Genomic DNA, 23,053 nt, shown 5'->3' on the forward strand with positions numbered 1-23,053 from the left:
CTACCTTGTTTATTGTGATACGTGAAAAGTGTTGCAACTTTTGGTACTTTTTCAGTTCATAAAATTACTTTTGTATGGAACTCGATCTATGAACGCCAAAATCAAAAATGTTTGAGTCATATAAAGTCAGGGATTTGTTAGGAATATAGTAAGAGTATTTTCTCAATCAAAAACCAAGGGATTGGCATGTAAGGATTATTACCCTCCAAAGTTTTTGGAACTTTTTAAAGAAGGCCCGATTTCAGGAAAACTATACGTTTTAGAGAAAAAAGTTATTTTTTAAAAAATGCTTAAAAAATCTCAAAAATATAATTTTCATAACAAATTTTAAGTTTTCTCGCAAAAAAAATTCTCGGCGCTAAGTGGGTTAAATCGAATTCCCCACAACAGCAATTTTATGATTTTACTTTACCTCCTTTTAATTTATCTGACACTTATTATTAAAGGAAACATGTAAGTCCCAGTCCACACTATCGTGAATTTCATTAAAAATTTCATGAAATTAGGTGTTCTTAAATCGAATTCCCCACAACAGCAATTTTATGATTTTACTTTACTATGGAGGTCGATCTAGAGACGCATAATTTCATGCAATTTTTTCAATGAAATCACTCTAGTCCCAATTTACATTAGGCGAGTTTCCCTTTTAAACTTGCCTCTTGCATTTATACAAAGCAATTCTGTTTCGACAAATTTTGTTTTCAAAACAATGAAAATAATGTGAAATACGAAAAATATAAAAGGAATTGCCTGAAAATTGCCGGTACGATCAATTTTTTTCCATTTCCATTCCCCATACGTGTCTCTCCTACACACAGAGACTTGCCGCAAGTAAACTCACCTAAAGTCCAATTTACATATGCACATTAAATGATTTCGTTTTACGAAATCCTAGAAACAAATGACGTGTATTTACATCTGTTTTTTGCGTCATTTAAATGACAGTCAGCTGATATTTGTTTACACGCACAGACACACATTATTGTTTACAATTATTTCTATTAAAAAATTAAAAATGGAAAAAAGTGCGATTTTAAAACAAATTTTCATCCAGTGCTCTACACGACACGATAGCCAAAAATTGGTTCTAAGCAGGATTGATCAGGATCAAAAGAAACTTATGTTAAAAATAATTTTATTAATAAAAAACAAAATGAACTTTCGCGCGCTTTAAAAATGTCGGCAAGGATTTGGAAATATGTAATATTTTTTCTTTTTGTGTTCGTAAAATAAATAATTTACCAACAACCTTTAAACAGGAACGGCATGGGAAATTCTGGGAACTGGATGTTCCAAGGTGCACTCCATCTTTTTTCAAAGAAAGTAAATTGGGATCTAGTGTGGACCGGGACTATCTCTAAAGCCACACGCTGAAACTTTCACACGAAACTTTCCCATTATCTTGGCGTTTATAAATCCAGTTCAATACTAAAGTAATTTTATGAAATTACTGTATTGGGGAACTCGACCTAAGAACGCCAAAATAATGGAACATTTTCGTATGAAACACTTAATCCACACGCTGAAACTTTCATACGAAACTTTCCCATTATTTTGGCGTTCATAGATCGAGTTACGTACTAAAGTAATTTTATGAAATTACTGTATTGGGTAACTCGGCCTAACAGCTATACCTAATTTAAGTCGTGACGTACAAAAAATATTCACCTACCTACCACAACAACGCTCTCTGAGCGTCCGTATTACGTCGATGGTCAGACTAGCACGATTTCAACATGGCGACGTCAAGTTTATAGGCGAGGGGTATGAAGTAGTGAAACCCATGTACATGGTTTTCTGTGTTTGTTATGTTGCCTCTTCTTGTTTTTCGTTGCAAGAGTTTTTCTTCCATTTTCTTTCATTTTTATTTTCTCAAGCAAATGTTAACAACAAAACAAACATAAATATATTTAATAAAAAACATTTAATTAATGAAATAGTGAAAATTTAACTATTAATATTAATTTAATTATTAATGTTAATTATTTTGTGTTGTTTTTTGGTTTATTTGTGTATTTTTTTGTTTTTATTGGCATGAGAAACACAACAAACGCGAATGGTAAAATAAAGAGGACACGCAAAAATCTTAAATTTCACGTTAACGTGTGTGGACACTAACGAAACTTGAAAAGAAACTTTAACGAAATTGGTTTCAAGAAACCTTGCTAGTCTGACCATCGACTACCCAAATACGTTGAATCCGAAATCTCATTTTAAACACAAAAACCGCAAGTGAAACTTTATTAAATGTTGTCGTTCGTAAAACAAACATTTTTCCTTTGCAATAAATTGCATTTCATGTTTTGTTGGGCTTTTGTTTTCAAAATACAAAACACACATATGCATACATACTATAACATATCGTACGTTCTGTCAAAGTTGAAAATGTTCAACTTACAAAAAGTATACGCTCGACGTTTTTTGGTAGTTCTCATAAGAATACATGTGTTCTACTTTTTTCACCACACACGCCCTGGGAATACGGTTGTATTTAGGCATAGCAGTAAGAACGCCAAAATAATGGGAAAGTTTCGTATGAAAGTTCCAGCGTGTGGCTTTAGAGAAAGTTTCAGCGTGTATATTTAGAGTATCTGACCACCCCAGCAAAAAAGTTTGGAAGTAGTGCAATGCAGAGTTATAATTTCACAACATCTTTCGATGTAGTCCAACAGGGATATGAAAAAAGCACTCCGTTCGATACATTTTAGAAGCACTCGCTTAAAGATCCCTACAAGCACAAGCCAATTTGTTGATCCCTAGGAAAGAAGTCGCCAAAGATGTCAATATTTGGTCTGTTCCTTTACTTTTGAAAATGGTAAAACCCATGGTAGAATAAATACAAGGTAAAGTTAATACTACAACAAATACAACTCGAACAACAACCACAGAGGAATTTGTTTTTGTTTGGAACGTTAGTGTCAAATATAAATGTAAACAAAATAAGGAAATGTCTATAAATTATTGGAATTTAAAAAACTAATAATTTTTCACATTTGATTGAATATTTTGAAAAACATGAATGAAAACTGGTTAGATTTTCAGTTTGAATGTTTCCGTATCATTCCACTAAATACACAATATCACGCAGGAAGTAGAATTCTTGCCAAAATGTTTGGGGTCGCTCGTAATTCATTGAAAAAAGAGAAGCTGTTTCAATCTTTTGTTTTTGAAAACAAAAAACACATGTTTATTAGGGCTTTATTATTTTCAAGTTTAATAAAATACCACACATATTAACAAATATTGTACCGCCTCTATGTCGTTCGGACCTGGAGGAGGTTACATGTCATTGATATGAAGGAGTCTTTATGGGAAATTGTTTTTATTTCAGATGAAATTTTTTTTTTCTTCAAAAAATATATATCCCTATTATACATCGAACATAGAAATAAATATATAAAATGTCGTATGGAATTTGACACTAACACTACAGCCCAGTTCAGTCAGCTGGGTATTGCTGCTACCTTTTCTTGTTCTACCATGGGTAAAAAAAGTAGTAAAAGCTGTAAACTGCACCCATATGAATTGTATGGTCTCTGAAGTAAAGGAACGCTTTTCGAGTAAAAAGTGGTAAAAATTTAAGATTCTTGCACGTAAAGGAACAGGGCTATCATAAGATAGGAAAAGTCAATTGTGAAAAATTAACTGTAGAGGGAGTTAACCTCTGTTGCTACGATATCATAGCAACATTCTGTTAAACGAAAACTGTTATTCATTGGAATATTGACAAGAAAAACATTAAAACTCAAATTTTACTGCGTTGACTTTTGTTTTTTTATTAAATAAAAAAAGAAAAGAAATAAATTTCAGCCACAAAACACGACGTTAATGTTTTCTGCCGCGAGAAATGGGTATCAAAAACGATTGGCATTGCTGTTATCAATTCCAGTGAGTTGTGTAGCTATCTGTAACCAAAATGTGGAACTATTAGAAAATGTTTTTGGAAAATGCATTTGTTCGGGTCTTTATTGCTATACGTATTTGCCGTAGTTGACCATGGTAGAATCAATACAAGGTAGGGCATAGCAAACAGCTGATTACAATTTTTTTCTATTGGTTTGCTTATTCTATCAAATCAGTATACACAAATTGTGTATGTATTTGTATGGTTTTGAAAATTATGACAAAATATTTTATTCACATTAAAATTCAGCCGAAATGAAAATTGTTATTACAACGTTTATTATTAATATTTATTACAACATAGTGTTGAAACAAATGTTTGATCATACACAGAAGCCGACTCTGTAAAGAAAACTTAGCCTCCCATTCATTTTTCGCGTTTTTATTTAATGATCCAAAATATCAAATAAACAGTACAACCTGTTGCGTATACAGTTATGGTAATTCTGACAGAATAAGCAAATACACCCAAGCCTTGTTTTTCACAATTTGTTCGAACCTGACCTACCTTCCAAATTATTGTACCATGGTAGTTGACTACGTAGTTGACGGCGGAATAACAAGGTGTTACATCGATAACAATAATCGGGCCATATACCACACCAAACGACATTTGTTCGCAAATTTTGACGTTTGGTCTGGTAAATGGTCAATACAATTCCATTGCATAATTGACAGTTGAAATCGAGTGGATTTCGTAAATGTAATATGCTGTTTATATTAAAGCTTTTTGCAGGGTTAACCTTCTTTGAGAGGATTTGTTTGAAATATAAGCAATGGAATTGACATTTAAAACCCAGTCGGTTTGTTAAATCCGGTTATATATAAACGGGGTATAAACCAAGCATAACTTCAAAAATGAGTCAACGTGTTTGTATAACATGTAAACAATGAAAAAAAATCAAAATTTTTTGACTTTGAAGCCCAAAACTAAACGTTAATGTGCGCAACACAAAGAGAATTAGAATAAGAGAAATTTTCGGACGTCAATGACAAACGCAAAATTTTACCCAACGTTGGATGTGTTTACAGCTTCAATGTGTTCATTTAACTTGAAAACAATGAAAAGTGAATAAAGGCCAGAACAGAATCAATCGTCGCTTGCTTCCCAAATGTCAAATTATAAAGGAATGCCAGAGCCTCCTAAAGGAGAACGCAGGCGTATTTGCAGAGATGCTCTGACATTCCTTTATAATTTGGCATTTGGTGAAGCAAGCGAAGATTGATTCTGTTCTGGCCTTGACAACGCCGCTGTCAATTCACCTCACATTTACGTATATACAACTCTGTGTATCTATCAAAATATGGCAACTCTATGTATTGTTTTGTTTTTTTGCGCGCCAACAACGCGTCTCTTCAGCGATAAAGATTCCAGATGCACAATTTTTCGATTATCTGAGTTTTTTGTGAAATAAAAATTATTAAGACGCTAGCAGCGCTGCCGTAAACAACAGCCTAAGAAAGAAATTAAAATACGCCAAAAAATAAGTGAAAAAGTCGTTTTTATATTCGAGTGTTATAAAAGTAAAAGTACAATAATGGCCAGACGCGATTATGCCCAAGACAAAGGTAATAATTTAAGCGAAGGAAATTACAACATTTAATAACATACGCTATTTTCTTTCAGAGGCCATCAAGGCTTTCCTCGGTGAATTTTGCAAACAAGACGACGATGGCAAGAAGCATTTTGTTTATGCTCAACAATTAGTTAAAATAGCTCACCGCGAACAAGTTTTATTGACCATAGACTTGGATCATTTGGCGGAATTTAATGAAGGTTTGGCCGAGGCTGTTGTTAGCAATAGCCGGCGCTATGCTACACTGTTCAGTGATGTTATTGCGGAAATGTTACCCAACTTTAAGGAGCGAGAAGTACATGCCAAAGATGCTTTGGATGTGTACATAGAGCATCGTTTGCTAATGGAATCCCGTACACGCAATCAAATGGAGCAACATGACCAACGCAACCATTTCCCTCCAGAACTAATGAAGAGATTGTAAGCTTTGTTATTATACCCAATATTAAATATTTTTCAAAATGTATTTTAAAATTCCAGCGAGGTTGGTTTCAAGCCTCAATCGAATGTAAAGGCTCACTCTATACGTGAAATTAAGGCAGAACATATTGGCAAATTGGTCACAGTACGCGGTATTGTCACCCGTTGTACAGAAGTTAAACCGATGATGGTAGTGGCCACATATACTTGTGATCGTTGTGGTTCGGAAACATATCAACCCGTCAACTCACTGTCGTTCACACCAATAAGTGACTGTCCCTCAGATGATTGTCGTGTAAACAAGGCAGGCGGACGACTTTATTTACAGACGCGTGGTTCGAAATTTGTAAAATTCCAGGAAATAAAAATTCAAGAACATAGCGATCAAGTACCCGTTGGTCATATACCACGAACAATGACCATTATGTGCCGTGGTGAAGTTACTCGCATGGCACAACCCGGTGATCATGTCTTAATATCGGGTACTTTCTTGCCGCTTTTGCGTACCGGTTTCCAACAAGTAATACAAGGACTTTTATCCGATACCTTCCTGCAGGCTTATGTAAGTATATAACATTTAATTTTTACATATGTTTATTAGGCCGGCCCAAAAAAAGACAAAATTGTTTTTTTTTTTTTTTTTTTTTTTTTGACAGGCCTACTCTCTAAATTTTTTCCATTTGCTCCAATAACCTTATACATGAAATTTTATGGCGTTATGGCGGTTTTTAGAGAATTTTCGTGAGAATTGACCTTTGATCCCATACAAATGGAAACAAAGATCGCTCCGGTGGCACGGGTTAACGTTAGCCGATCGTCATAAAATTTCATATGCAAGATTTTTAGATCAACTAGAAAAAATTTTGGGGTATGCCTTTTATGTTAGCACCCTTGTTTCATATTTTTGAAAGCGGCAATGGGTAATATTTTATTCTCGTAAAGTCTAAATGTGTTGGAATCTTTTCATATGTCTTCTCATGAAGTCAATGGTAGAACAGAGCACAAAGCGCCTTGGTGTTTTATGCTGCTCCAACTGCCACCGTGCTTTTCAACTCGAGCTTCTAATCGAAGTTTTAGAACTCTCCTTTTGCGGGAATAAAGGAAATTTCTTTAACTGGATCATAAGATCTAGCTTTTGAGACAAATATGTTGATTGACATTTATCTGGTGAGAAGTTGTTATATTTACTTCTAAACTGATGTTTGTTTTTGTGGTGTTTCTGAGATAAAATCGCTTACAAGTATTAGTTTCCAACTTCCACTGTTTATACAGCTCTTGCTGACGGTGCATTTAATCACCAATCCCATCCTTTCTACTTATAAGGCCAGACCCAATTTAGCAGAATCTTTTTCGGTTTTTTAAATGTAGATGCTACTGCTTGAGAAGTTCGTCCCATGATGTCAATGTCGGCATGCTGATATCAATGGCGTCGGCTTTAAGGTAGATAAAGTCGCTCTCAACCTCAATCTGTCCAATTCTACTGGACGTTTTCAGCGTTAATACGACCAATTGTATGACATCGACGTTAAGCCCAGACCCATTATAGAAAATAATTTTTTGGTCTTTTCCAAGGGGGGCTCTATTACAGCTGGATAATTTCAACCCATGATAAAAATGTCTTCAGCACATGTCTTTATAAATATAGCCTGTCCGTTTCAGACAATATTGTATAACATTCTCCAGCATAATGTTGAAGAGATCAATGGTTTGCTGGGGTGTGTCCTGGTTTGGTTCTTTTTTAAAGTTAATAAATAGCTTATCTGGAAAATATCGAATAAGGTTACCAAATTTCAGTTAAGCGAGTAACACTCCAATGTGGGCTCTAATTTTAGGGGTCGATTATGGATACCAACTCAACTCTAGTTGCGTTGCCAGATGAGAAAACCATACAATTAAAATAACTGAAATGACAGAAATTTTTGTCTAATCCATTCAATATCAGTGTTTTTAACCTTCAGCTATTAATTTAATTGTAATAAAGGTTGCAGTTTAATGCGAAAATGGAAATTTCTCGGCAACGCAACTGGAGTTGGGTTGCTATCCATAATCGACCCCTTAAATATGATCTGCTGTGTCCATTCCACTGATTTTCGATTTTTTTCTTTGTAGCGCATTGTCTGCATTAACAAAAACGATGAAATATCTGACAAGGATTCTGAGCTAACTCCAGAAGAATTGAACGAATTGGCCCAGGATGATTTCTACGAACGCTTGGCCACAAGTTTGGCACCTGAAATCTATGGTCATTTGGATGTTAAGAAAGCCCTATTGTTGTTATTGGTAGGTGGCGTAGATAAAAGACCAGATGGCATGAAAATCAGAGGAAACATAAATATCTGTCTTATGGGTGATCCTGGTGTGGCCAAATCACAGTTATTGGGTTACATTAGTCGTTTGGCGGTACGTTCCCAATATACCACTGGCAGAGGTTCATCCGGTGTTGGTTTGACAGCTGCTGTTATGAAAGATCCCCTAACCGGTGAAATGACATTGGAGGGTGGTGCTTTAGTTTTGGCTGATCAAGGCGTTTGCTGTATTGATGAATTTGATAAAATGGCTGAAGCTGATCGAACTGCTATCCACGAAGTTATGGAACAGCAAACTATTTCCATTGCAAAAGCTGGTATTATGACAACACTCAATGCTAGAGTTTCCATTTTAGCTGCCGCCAATCCTGCATTTGGTCGTTACAACCCTCGTCGTACAGTTGAACAAAATATTCAATTACCAGCTGCTCTACTGTCTCGTTTCGATTTACTATGGCTTATACAGGATAAACCAGATCGTGACAATGATTTACGTTTGGCCAAGCATATTACATATGTGCACAGTCATTCGAAACAACCACCCACTCGCGTTAAGGCACTGGACATGAACCTAATGCGTCGTTATATCAATTTGTGTAAACGTAAGAATCCCACCATACCCGATGAGCTGACCGATTACATTGTGGGAGCTTATGTTGAACTGAGACGTGAGGCACGTACACAAAAGGATATGACTTTCACCTCAGCTCGTAATCTTTTGGGTATATTACGTTTATCAACGGCATTGGCACGTTTGCGTCTCTCCGACAAAGTAGAAAAGGATGATGTGGCGGAAGCATTACGTTTACTGGAAATGTCAAAAGATTCACTTAATCAAATTCACGAACATCAAAAGGGACAGTAAGTTGTAAAGCCATTTTCAACCAAATAAAGCCGATAATAAATTATTTTTTTCGTTTTTAGCGTTCCCAACACATCGGATAAGATATTTGCCGTTGTAAGAGAACTGGCTGGCTCTAATAATACAGTTAAAATTGCCGATGTTATGGATCGTTGCACCACAAAAGGTTTCAAGCCCGATCAAGTGGACAAATGCATTGAAGACTATGAAGAACTTAATGTTTGGCAAGTCAATATGGCCCGCACAAAAATTACCTTTATGTAAACGTCAATATTATTGTGTAGGAGTGTGGTTCTACTCACTCGAATATTGGATTTGTTCTCTTAAAGTTGTAACTAGATTTAAGTAAAGTTGTTTTCCAAAGTGACATTATTTGATTCCATGGAGTAATTCATGCATATGTTTTCACTTAATAAAAACCTCAAATGATTTTATTACCCCAACTTCGTGGACTTTTTGGATGATATTGAAAGCCAAGTAAATATTTTGAAATGCGTATTAAACAATATTCTTTATTATGAAAAATTAAAACGGCAAACTGCTAAGAACTTTATAGGATTCTCGTGCTCTATATTCTTAGAACTTTTCACCCATGGGCTTGATGGTAATATTATGGACCTATAAAAGATATGAACAATTACAGTCTATCTTTCGATTTCATGTCCGTCATCAAGAAACAGGCCTTAAGATTAGTAAATACCTGTACATTTGGTGGTGTTTCCAAGGCCCATAATATAGCATCAGCAACTTCTTCAGATTTTAACATGGGCATAAATTGTTTAACCACTGTTTGTATTTCAGTAGGTAAAATATCTGTATTAACAATGCCAGGACTAATGGTCTAAAAAATAAATTAAGATTAGTAAACCTATGTGTAAACGGGCTGACTTCCGTATCGTCAGTTGCTTGCAAATGACTTCAAATATGTGAAGTATATTTCTAACGCAATTGCACTTAACAACTGCTAAGCTATGTGCTTCATAACGTCGAAAATACGCAGGTAAAAAGCAAACATGTATTGTCGAGGTTTGAGCCATCCCAATACCAAACTATGATATCGATATTAATGTTATCAAACTCGACAATGACGTGATTGTCTTATCGATAATTTGCCATCACTTGTCAACCGAAATTTGGAATAAGCAAGATCGTCTTGATCGTCAACACAAAACCAAAAATAAAGGTTTTAATTAGTGACCGCCTGCGTCCATATTTTGAAACGTTTGTTTTTATTTTTTGTTCTTGTGTGGCAATTTTAAATTGCATTTGAATTACACCACGTAAGTATATTTGAAATACTTGTGGTGTCCTTTCTGTGTATTTGCTGTTTTGTTTAGTTGTTGCATTTCCCGCCAACAACGATTTACTTGACCTTAATTTACGTCCGTAATTTAAGTCAGAATTGCAGATTCCCCGTCCTTTTAGGGGAAATCTGTACATGGTCCTTCGAGCCTTTTAAACAAATTAGCGGCCTAGACTTGCCATTAAGTATAAAAAACACAAAAATTTCCAAAAAAATAATAAAAATCTACCTAATAAAATCATTTTGTGGAGCAACTGGAGTTTAGCCGCTCATCCCAATTTTTTTTTTTTTTTTAATTTACAGTTTTTTTTTTAATTGGCCGGCCTTCGGCCGGCGATTTAAGACTTTCTCCTATGGACAGGAGCAAATCTAGGGCAAGGGAACACAATTTTTTTCTAATTTAAAAATTTTCTCTCATTAAGTGGCTTTTTACAAGGGAATTTTTGGAACTTCAAATGCCCATATCTCGGGAAGTATATACTTCCCAAAAAAATTATGTGTACATTCGTGATCAGGGAAGTGAAATCTACTTGTAAAAAAAATTTCATCAAAATCGGAGCTGAGCGGCTAAACTCCAGTTAAGCCCATTTTGTTTGCCATCAGTGTTAAAACATTTCGCCAGTTGCTTCTAATTTATGCAAAAAGTACGGCAAATCTCAACACTATCATTGAGTCAAGAAGAAGAACAAAAAAAAAACATTTGTTTTTGCAATATTTATTGCTCATTTATAATTCACAAATAAAAGTAAAACAAATTACGGAAAACATATATTTAAAAATTTTCATATTTATAATAAGATCACCACTTCACAATAAATTTCTTATTTTTCTATTTTATTTTGAGAATAAATAACACGGACAGACGGCCGGTTTGTTTACATAGTGTTATACACATTATAAGTAACGATTACTGAATATCAGTGATCATATTAAAATAAGAGGTCAGTTAGTGAAAACGTAACCTAACGTAACAGCACGCGTAACATAACGTAATTCGATACGGTGATTGCATTTCATTGTATTCCATTTCATTATTAAATAATATCACAAATAAAAGTAAAAAATAAATTAAAATATATCAATAAAATAAAAATATAAATAATTAATAAAAAATATAAATAAATAGTGGACTTTACTCCCAAAGTTTTAAAATTGAACTTTCGAGGAGTATATTTATAAAAAGCTATTAAAGCCGAAATAAAAATAAATTAAATAACTTCAGTCTCTTTATCTTGAAGGAAACTTGATAGTTAAAGAAGGTGATAGTGATAATAATAATATAAAATATATAAAAATTAATATAAATTACATATATAAAATAACAAATAATAAAATAAAAAATAATTGTATAGTAACATAATAATAGACAAATATTGAAATGGGATCAACAATTTGCACACGTTTCGAATACGAACGAGATAATTTGGTGGGATCATGTGCTAAGATATTAAATACCCCGGAAAAAGATCTATCTGAATCGTTGATAGAAACTAAGTTAGAGTCAATCGATGAGGATTGGCATAACGTCCGTAGCGCTTTCGAGAGCGTTTATCTTGCCGATGACATGGCAGTAAACGGTGAATATAAAAAGAAAGCAAAGGAAGATTTTGCGTCCGCTCGGGACCAATATCAAACAACCAAAGCCAACTTAATGGAAATTTTAAAAAAGAGAAGAAATCTTTCCAATAATTTAGTGGGGGAAGACACTACAAATCCCTCAATGTTTCATAGTTCAAGCATGTTTCCCCCAACCACAACTTTTGATTTGTCGGAGTTGTGCATTAAAGTGCCACCTTGTGATACGAAAGACTTCTACGGAAGTTACGAAGAATGGCCAACTTTTAGGGATATGTTTACGGCCATATATGGTACTCATGCCAGATTGACATCAGCGCAAAAATTATATTATCTAAAAAGTAAAACAAAAGGTGAAGCTGGGAGAATCGTTGATCGATTTCCTTTGACAGATTTAAATTTTACCCTAGCATGGGATGCATTAAAGAAACGTTACGAAAATAAACGTGTGTTAGTAGACAATCAACTCAGACTTTTGTTTGAAGTTCCACCTGCAAAATCTGAGAACAGTGAAGATATAAAACGGATCCAATTAACTATTAGCGATTGTCTCGCAATTCTCCAGGCTCACGAAATCAGTGTGAGTCAATGGGATCCGATATTAATTTATTTATGTTCTACGAAGCTTCCTATAGAGACATTGACATTGTGGGAACAATCTCTTGAATCTCATTCCGAGTTACCAAAGTGGTCTCAAATGGAAGAGTTTCTTATTAATAGGCATCAGGTGTTGGAAAGAATTGATCGCCTTAAAGATCAGACAGTTCCTCAACCTTCTCGATTTGATTACGGAACTCAACAAACTTCCATATACCAAAATTGAAATAGATGTGTTCTATGTGGAAAAAATCATTTGTTGAAAAATTGTTTAAAGTTCAATAGCATGGCCACACTCCAAAGGATTGAAGTGGCAAGAGAAAACCGACTATGTAATAATTGTCTAACAAGTGGACATATTACTCCAGAATGTATCAGCATGCATAGATGTATGCATTGCAGCAAGAAACATCATACGAAGCTTCATTTGACAAACGCATCACAAGAACAATCGACTGCTAATGCCGTAGCGCGTGAAATAAACAGTTTTCCTCAACCACGAATGAGTCGACAAACTGAAACACACTTCACGACTGGTGAACAGCAGAATGAATTGCCTTGCTCCTCCAGTTCGGTATCCGAAACCAATATTCAAACGTACATGACTTTGAGTAACGATGATGTTATGTTGTCAACTGCGTTGGTACAAATTAAACATCGTGGTAAAATTTCTACTATAAGAGCTATTTTTGATTCAGCTTCTAAACGATCTCATTTGACGAATGAATTAACAGAGCGCTTGAAAATAGAAACTAAACAGGCCGAGTTCCACATTAGTGGATTATGTGGCACAATGTTGGCTGATGCTAACAAATCTTGTAAACTAGCATTATGTGCCGACAAACACAATTTCGAACTCCACACCGAGGTGATAGTAGTTCAAAATCTGACTGGTTTAATGCCAACAAGATCACTCCCTAACTTGAATTTAAGTGAAGTGGTAGATTTAAATCTTGCTGATCCAGAGTTTGCCATTTCAGCACCGGTGGATATGTTAATTGGAAGTGACATACTCCCATCCTTAATACTAAATGGTATAAGAAAGAATGTGCTCGGAAAAATGATAGCACAAAATTCAGTTTACGGTTGGTTTATTTTCGGACCAATAACATACGACAGTATCGTGTCGGCCCCAAACTTGGGATATTCAAAGATAGAAGAAGACAATACAAATATAAAATCAATCAAATTCTGTGAAAAAGAGGAAGTCAAACGGGCTCATATTCTAACAAAATCCCGTAAACAACTTTACGATGAAACAAACAACCGTCGACAGGACGGAAAATCAGATGCTAAAATGCCATTATCGTTTTCAGAATCGCCTCGATTCGAAATGTTACCTAATGATAATGAAGAATGTGTGGAAAAATTTTACGATGAAAACACGAACCGTCGACCGGACGAAAAGCCTGATGTAAAATTTTCATTTTTGTTTTTAGAATCGTCCCGATTCAGAACAAGACTCCACAGTACGAACGTGGAAAGTACCAGTAAAATATGTATGTTTATTAATGACTTATACCAATCAAAACGTTCTTACTCACTCAATGCTAAAGTAATTAAAAGCAACGAACTGATTTCAGCAAATTTAAAACAGTACATTTACATGTGCGCATATAACGGTGACATCGAGAAGATGTACCAAAAATTAACACACGAATCTGATATTCCGTGTCAGAGTATTTTGTATCGAAAGGACATACACGGTCCCTCGGTAGATTATGGAAATTTTAAATTTGGTGTTAACTGTGAGTCATTTCTGGCAATAAAAACGTTATTGCAGGTGGCCACAGAATGGCAAGTTGACCGGCTGCTAGCAGCAAATATACTTCGAAAAGAATATGTGGTTGACATGTTAGCAGGCGGTCACACAAGATATTTAGCTTTAACGGCACAAGAATATATGACATTTACGGGGAAATCGAGCGGATTTCCGTTAAAGAAAATAACGATCGTTCATTTTCTTAATATATATTCTCAATATTTATTTTATGATAAATTGAACAAACATCTTTCGTCTGATCTTGCAAAAGAAATACTATTCGATTCCGCAAATCGGCTGGAATTTATATTTTTGACATTTACGAGGAAATTAAACGAATTTCCGTTGAGGAAAAATTTGATAAATGTTCTATTTGATATTTATCCTCACTATTCGTTCTATGCTGAATTGCATGATAATGTTGCAATCGCAACACAAAGCAAATCAACTGTTCCAGCGGATCAGCTGGCTTCTAAGTCGAAAAGAAATACCTACAAGGAACAAGTCTGTGGTATAACATCCACGAAATTCGTTAATTTGGTTCGAATTATTGCATGTGTATGGTGCAAGGACGAACAAAACATAACTAACGGGCCATGTATCGTATGGTCAATTTCTGTTTCTTTGTTCCTTAAGTATCTTTTCAGAAATATGAATGGATTTCAAGTGCGCTATGCTGTTTATTGCAAGCACAACATTATGATGACTGAGTCCATATCGAAGAACACGGCAAATTTCAGAAAAGAATACGTATCAAAACCCAACGACCACTGCATAAATGTCATAGTGAAGGTCAATTTTGGTGCATCATCAACTATACGGATATCCATTGAATTATATCTCCCATTGGTACAAACGAAATCAATCAGGGAAATTCGCTCACGCAGAGAGGAAAGAAGTCAAAAAGAGAGATCGAAGCAACAGAAGGCTCAACGACGGAAAAGCCTGGATGAAGGTTCCAAATATCCTGCCGGAACAAATCACTAATTTTGCACCCGTGCAAGGGGGGGAGCATGTCGAGGTTTGAGCCATCCCAATACCAAACTATGATATCGATATTAATGTTATCAAACTCGACAATGACGTGATTGTCTTATCGATAATTTGCCATCACTTGTCAACCAAATTTGGAATAAGCAAGATCGTCTTGATCGTCAACACAAAACCAAAAATAAAGGTTTTAATTAGTGACCGCCTGCGTCCATATTTTGAAACGTTTGTTTTTATTTTTTATTCTTGTGTGGCAATTTTAAATTGCATTTGAATTACACCACGTAAGTATATTTAAAATACTTGTGGTGTCCTTTCTGTGTATTTGCTGTTTTGTTTAGTTGTTGCATTTCCCGCCAACAACGATTTACTTGACCTTAATTTACGTCCGTAATTTAAGTCAAAATTGCAGATTCCTCGTCCTTTTAGGGGAAATCTGTACAATTTTTATGTCTGATGCATTTAGATGCATTTTCGAGGAACAATGGAGAGTGTGCAACTGAAATATTTTGACGAAGTTTAAAGAACACAAAGCAGCTGACGATACGGAAGTCACTCAACACTTACCGTTATTCTAACTTGAGTTTGGCGTCTCTGAAATTCCTGACGGTAAATTTCAGTCATGGCTCTTAAAGCAAATTTGGTTGCCGGGTAAACATTTAATGAAGGCAAGTCGGGTCCCAAATTAGGAACCTAAATGTAAGTATCTAATTTGCATTTGCTATTCTCTCGTGTATTTCATGTCTTATCTTACCTGCATTCCAGCAACACTGTTCACAATAATAATATGCCCTTTACCCTGTTTTTGGGTTCTCATGGAGTGAAAAGCTTCTCTTGTACAAAATACTGTTCCCATTAAATTTGTATCGATGGTATCGCGTATTTGCTGGGTATTATTGCGATCCGATAAAAGTGCAGTTGCTATAATTCCGGCATTATTGACAAGAACATCACAACCTCCCAACTCGCTTTGTATCCATTCAAATGTTTTGCTAACATCTTCCTCCTTGGTTACATCACAATGACGGGCATGCAGATTTTTCTGTATGGCCAAAGGTAACTCCATTTTAAGTTTTTCTATGCGTTCATGTCTACGAGCTAGCCCAACAACAACCATACCAGCTGTAGCTAAAGCTTTGCAACATGCTGCACCAATTCCGGCGCTAGCACCACTTACTACGGCCACCTTATTGCACCAACGTTCCATTTCTGAATGCTTAATTACTTTAACTATTGTTGTCCAAACATAAAAGAAACCATAGAAATGTTTGAGAGAAAAGAAGAAGGCGGTGAGAAAGAATTTGTTACACACTGACCGGAATTCCATGCGACAATAATTTGCTGTTGTAAAATTTTGGTTACTTTCGCCTAAAATGAATCCATAATAATGCGTTCATGTCTACGAGCTAGCCCAACAACAACCATACCAGCTGTAGCTAAAGCTTTGCAACATGCTGCACCAATTCCGGCGCTAGCACCACTTACTACAGCCACCTTATTGCACCAACGTTCCATTTCTGAATGCTTAATTTCTTTAACTACTGTTGTCTAAACATAAAAGAAACCATAGAAATGTTTGAGAGAAAAGAAAAAGTAAGGCGGTGAGAAAGAATTTGTTACACACTGACCGGAATTCCATGCGACAATAATTTGCTGTTGTAAAATTTTGGTTACTTTCGCCTAAAATGAATCCATAATATGGTAGACGGGATTTTGAGATTATTCAGGTATGTGATCGAAAACGATTCGACTCGTTTTGCCATAAATCGAAATCGTATATCTCTAATTTTGGTGAATATTGAAATATGAAATTGAAAATGGATTTTAAAAATATTATTTAAATAACTAGGCGTTTACACCAGACAGTTTGTCTTCAAATACAACTCTGATTTACTAACACTAACTCTTGTGCCAGACACTGAAAATAATACATGAAAATTTTTTAGCTTTTAGGAGAGGGCGGCGGTGAAGTAGCTCCCTTTCTCCCTTCTTACCCATAAGCTCAAAACATTTTCATGAAAATTTTCATAGTCTGGCTCAAGACATACATACATTTGTCGTTTGTCTCTCAGCTGTCCATCATTTTTTCACAGACAGCCTAGTAAGGAAGAAAAATTTTTGGCATTTTTGTAAAAATAAGTGAGATAATAATTGAAATGTGTTGAAAACAAAAGAACATGAACAAAAACAAAATATGAGAACGGAAAACAAAAATAAATCGATGATTTTCATTCAAAATTTTACAACTGTTTTTGCAGTTGTCGGGACGCCTACGTCACACAGGCAAGTTGTGGGATTTTGACAATCAATACATGAAGTCAACAGTCCTGTCATTTGTAAACGCAGGGTAAGGGGCGTTTGCGAAGCAAAACTATCATCAAAGGCAATCCGATTATATACCGCTTCGATTCTGCAAATCGAGTCGATTCGGTTTTCATCACATACCTGTATATTTTGTGGTATTACGTGGGGAAAGGGATCAGACACCCGGATGACATGAAAATGCTATTGTATCTCAATAAATATGTTTAATTCCATGTTCCTTGCAAAGCTGAATCATAACTCAACCAATTCTTTCCCTCTCTACGAGGGAGTTTTATAGTTGAAGAAATGAAGTATTATCTTTGTAATACTTAAGAATAATAAAGCACAAGGGAAGAACTGGTCCTTTCATAGAAGATAATTGAGTATCTATTAAAGAACATTTGAGACTTCTTGTGATTATTAAGCTATTTTATAGAAGACCATGCGGTATTCTTATAGAAGGTCATGGAACCTTAATGAGCTTTTTATAAAATACGAAAAGGAATTGTGATAAATCACTAATGTCTTCTCAAAGATCTATCCATATCTCATAGATCGTCCTATATCCTAGGTTGTCGGTTTAAAAAACCTACGCCGTTGAACATGACCGTTTTTCCCTGGGTTTCATAGCATTTAGCCTTTAATAACTTTTTATGGTACCGCCATATTGCTGTTCTAATTCCTGGAAAAGCATCATTGACCGCTACATTGCACAACAGCCACACTAATATTATACAGGCATCAGTACCAAACTACCTTATATGTACATGCATAATTACGTCACGCATACATAGGCTGAATTCATAAATGCAGTATGATGCGTCAAATGACATCGTCGCGACTTCATAAATGTCACGCGACACATCACACTGCGCAGCAATTGCCGAATTTGTGCAGTGTTTCCAAGTGGCCTGCACACCAATTGACATTTCTTTAGTACTGTTATGCCAACTGACATTTGCAAAGAAAACATGAAAAATACATGGGAAACTATTAGAAATGGCGGATTTGTGGTAATTATTCAAAAAAATAAATTTATTTTCAAAAAAACGGAATTTTACAAAAAGTAAAACAATGTGTGCGTTCATGAATGCAGCAAAATGACGGCTGACTTCATAAATGCAGTATGATGCGTCAAATGACATCGTCGCGACTTCATAAATGTCACGCGACACATCACACTGCGCAGCAATTGCCGAATTTGTGCAGTGTTTCCAAGTGGCCTGCACATCAATTGACATTTCTTTAGTACTGTTATGCCAACTGACATTTGCAAAGAAAACAGGAAAAATACATAAGAAACTATGGTAAACTATGGTTGTGGTAATTATTCAATATAATACATTTATTTTATTTTACAAAAAGTAAAGCAATTGTGCGTTCATGAATGCAGCAAAATGACACGTCTCTTTTTTGACAATGTCAGTGTTGCCACACATAATTACTTCATCTTTTTATGATATTGTCATTTTTTGCAATGTAAATACTGCATTTATGAAGTCAGCCATAGTTTTAACTTCAACGTACAACCTGTGAGTTATGTTCGGACATGATTATCATTCACTCCATACCGCTAGACGAATAAGTTGTTGCTTTTCTCCGCCAAATTGGCAGAGTTGCGTTGGACGAAGTCCAAGAGGAGACGAGTGGCATTGCCGTAGTCAGATCCGCTTGAATCGGATATAACAACAACCGTTGGTCTTGCGCTTTTTTCGCTCCTTGGTTTTGTCCGCTTCTTGCGACTAGTCCGCTCCTTGCGATTTGTTCCCACGTTTTATTAAAAAAATAATTGTGGGGGAGGTACCCCCCAGCAAAAAGTTTGCATCCGCGGATGCAGTCGAATCACTACATTTGCTATTGGAGTACATCTTTTCCTATGAATTCACTTATGAATTTTACAAGAGAGCGCGCATCCAAATCTCAGCTATTGATGTAGTGTTTTGGATTGAATTTAAAGGCACCCTTCAGCTTGCATTTTTAGTCGGTCTAACGATGCAATAAAAATGCAAGCCATTGCGAAATATCACAGAATAAATAAAATGCATTTATTATTTGTGTAAAACAATAATACAAAGAACTATGGCTCATGGTATAAGTAAAGAGGTAGATTTAAATGAAAAAAATCTATAGAACCCTTGTTTTTCTTGAATTCCAAAACTTCAAAATAAAAGCAACAAGTGGGGTTGTTTACAATGCATTTTTTTGAGCATTTTATAAAAAACGCGAAAAATGAATGAAGAGTTAAGTTTTCTCCACATAATCGATTTGTGAATATGATAAACTGATTGTTTCAATGCAAATCTCATCAATTTCTTCCATACAAATAGTCTAAAACAATTTTAAAAATCATTGAATTTGATTGTTTTTAAAAAACACCACATACACAGTTTGTTTATATTGTTCTGAAGTTTTAGGCATACTCGAATGAAAAAAATTTAAATTGACATAAAGCTTTGGCTAACCTTTCTTATTAATAATGGCTGACTTCATAAATGCAGTATTTACATTGCGAAAAATGACAATAGCCCTGTTCCTTTACGTTCAAGAATCTTCAAGTTTTACAACTTTTTACTCGAAAAGCGTTCCTTTACTTCAGACACAATACAATTCATATTGGAACAGTTTTCAACTTTTACTACTTTTGCCGGTTTTACCATTTTCAGAAGTAAAGGGACAGACCAAATATCATAAAAAAGATAAAGTAAATATGTGTGGCAACACTGACATTGTCAAAAAAGAGACGTGACATTTTGCTGCATTCATGAATGCACACATTAGTTGTGTCTTTTTACTTTTTCAGTAATAATTATTCAGTAATTTCTTTTCATAGAGTAAAAGAGATTTCACTCTTTGATATGAAAATAGAGAAAAAAGTAAAAAGACAGCATTCAGTAAACTTTAGCAAGATAACAGTTGATAACCAAAACAAAAACATTGGCGCCAATGCATGAAAGAAAAACTAACTTCAAAGCAATGAAAAAGATCATCAATTTTAAGCAAATTGAATAACAAATTATTAGCTTCGTTCCAGTACTTTTTCAGTGGCAAAAATAGCAAAAGAGAGAACTGCCGAATTTGCTCTCAGAACACATACTTTTTCAAAAAGTACAGGAACGGAAAATATAGCAGTGTTCATAAATATGTCAAGAACGAAAAATGGCAAACGTCACATGAAAAATAAAAAAATTTATGTTTGCAATGAATAGTAATTTCAAATCAATTGATGCAAGTCATTTGCTGGTAATTTTCAATCAATTTTCCAAATTTAAAACGCCCTTGGGACAACAAAAATCATAGGAAATGATATTTTTACAAAAGCATCAAACAAAGCATCATCCCCTCCGACCAATTTAGCGTAGGCTAATCAATATACATATGTACATATCTACATCTTATTTGGGCAATAAAAAGCATGTTAATAATTCCTTAAAAGATTTATTGTTCGTGTACTTATTTGATCAGTTAATTAGGTTTTTGGTCCACAATAGTATCGACTGACATATGTATGTACATATATCAAGCTATTAAAATAGAATCGGCTAGTCTTATCCTTTCCATTCTGTGATGTTGAGGGAAGGTAACATATCGCTTTTGGGGAACACAACTTTTATGCGTTCGTATGCCAAGCATTTCTTCCACCGAGGATATTCTTTTAGGAGAAGCTAAATTTTGAAGGGCTTGAAAAATACAAATCAAGTTGTTGTGGCGTAAACTTGTACAGAAGATCATTCCATCCGTGAAATTTGACAACTCCCTGTATCAACTTGCGATGCCATTCTTGCATTGGTCATTGTAGTAGTTGATCTGTAAGATTGAGATTGTTAAAAATATGAGCTTTGATGACATTTTGTATTTCAATACCACGTATTTTCATTTAACGATTCAGCATTTATTAGCGAGATGAAATTATTTAATGTTGGCTGCATAATTTCAATTTAATTTGCTCTAACATTTTTTTATTGATGTTTTGGTTCTGACTTTTTTATTTTTATTTCTTTCAAAAAATGTCAAATATTCCGTTTGACAAATTTCCAATTTTTACACAACCAAATTTGTGTAGTAGAAAATAGTAGAAGAGAAAGCCATTTGGAGCCATTTTTGTTTAAAGAGAACAGCAAATTTTACCAATTTTTGTAGTACAGGAACGCATTTTTATCAAAAAATTGTAAAACTAGTACTAAATAGTACTATTTTGCAGGTTCTGGAACACAGCTATTAATATATTAATAAAATAATCATTGTAATAGGTCTGTACGATAACCCAAAAGTTTTTACAAATTTCGATAACAAACTTGTAAAGTAAAGGAGGGCGAATTTGGAGACAATTGTGAGAGAATTTTGTAGAGTTTTGTTTACAAGTTTTTGCAAGGAAAATTTTTCTTGTAAGAATTTGCAAGTTTGATCAGCTGATTTAAATTCGAATGCTTTATGGCGGTCTTCTTGCAAAAACATAGACAAACGTTTGGTTATTAAAATAAATAGAAATAAAAAAGGGAAAAATATTAAATAAATTTAGAAAAACGATAATGTAAGTGAAATAACATATTTTTGTAGTTTGTGGGGACTATTTTTTTTTTTATTTTATTATTTATTTTATTTAATCTTTTCCGCCAACTTCTTCTTCTTGTTTATCAAATCAGTTTATATCTTGCAAGTGTTCGCAAATTGCTGTTCGATAACAATCTGCAATTTTTTTGCTTCGAGAGAGTAAAATTAGTGGAGAGAGGTTACTGAGAACTTGCTGAGTACTTGCAAGAACTTTTCACTTGCGAAGTTATCGTACAGACCTAATATTTATAGTATTTTACCACAAAAATAAGGTAAACATTGAGCAGCTGACCATTAGCAGATGATTAAAAAACAGCTGATCGAATTTGCCAAATGTTGCTTCATATGTTGTTCATATGCCCAGTCTTTCGACCTTAAAAGGTGTTCTACACGGTATGTTTTTTACATAATTGTGCATACCAACTGTCACTTTTTACAAATCTGAATTTTGTACACATGGTGTGAACCATACAGAAATTTCAATGCATCAAAGTGTTATGTGCATACATATGTATATTTTTCGAATAGAACGCGCTCTATTCTCGTCTGTACAACCAAAGGTAAACAGCTGTTTTGTTTGTACGCGATATAAATAAAGAAAACAACAGAAAACGAATGAAAAATAAAATTTTGCCGTGCAGAAGGAATTACATATGGGCGAAAAAAAGTGACAGTTGCTATGTATGAATATGTAAAAAACATAGTCCCAATTTACATTAGGCGAGTTTACTTGCGGCAATTGTCAGTTTGATGGAGAGAGAGGTGAGGTATATGGTAACCCTTTGCCTCTCAACACCCTCTCTCACCCACAAACTGACAATTGCCGCAAGTAAACTCGCCTAATGTAAATTGGGACATACCGTGTAGAAACCCATTAAGGCTGTATACTACAGTATAATGTTCAAT

At 34.7% G+C, this 23,053-nt stretch overlaps 2 protein-coding genes across 3 annotated transcripts; one reads left to right on the plus strand and one right to left on the minus strand.

Annotated features, from left to right (window-relative positions):
• The first annotated feature begins 5,220 nt into the window (after positions 1-5,220).
• Positions 5,221-9,505, plus strand: Mcm7 (minichromosome maintenance 7). Its single transcript, XM_073987929.1, has 5 exons — positions 5,221-5,472; positions 5,531-5,900; positions 5,961-6,462; positions 8,010-9,067; positions 9,131-9,505. The coding sequence occupies exons 1-5, from the start codon at positions 5,442-5,444 to the stop codon at positions 9,330-9,332; spliced, it is 2,163 nt and encodes a 720-aa protein (XP_073844030.1). The 5' UTR covers positions 5,221-5,441; the 3' UTR covers positions 9,333-9,505.
• A 16-nt stretch (positions 9,506-9,521) lies between these two features.
• LOC141404374 (farnesol dehydrogenase-like) lies at positions 9,522-17,031 on the minus strand. 2 transcript variants are annotated; one of them, XM_073987931.1, is made up of 6 exons: positions 16,924-17,031; positions 16,612-16,843; positions 16,050-16,525; positions 15,863-15,988; positions 9,769-9,909; positions 9,522-9,686 (listed from the first exon to the last, which is right to left on the minus strand). In XM_073987931.1, exons 3-6 carry the CDS (start codon positions 16,500-16,502, stop codon positions 9,645-9,647), a joined length of 762 nt encoding a protein of 253 aa, XP_073844032.1. In that variant the 5' UTR covers positions 16,503-16,525; positions 16,612-16,843; positions 16,924-17,031; the 3' UTR covers positions 9,522-9,644. The 2 variants fall into 2 exon arrangements, with proteins under 2 accessions (XP_073844032.1, XP_073844031.1); XM_073987930.1 differs by having other exon boundaries at positions 16,050-16,843.
• Positions 17,032-23,053: the final 6,022 nt, after the last annotated feature.

Source organism: Musca autumnalis, unplaced genomic scaffold (genome assembly GCF_047663935.1).
Source record: "Musca autumnalis isolate F117 unplaced genomic scaffold, ASM4766393v1 scaffold_4, whole genome shotgun sequence".
NCBI classification, from domain to species: Eukaryota; Metazoa; Arthropoda; class Insecta; order Diptera; family Muscidae; genus Musca; species Musca autumnalis.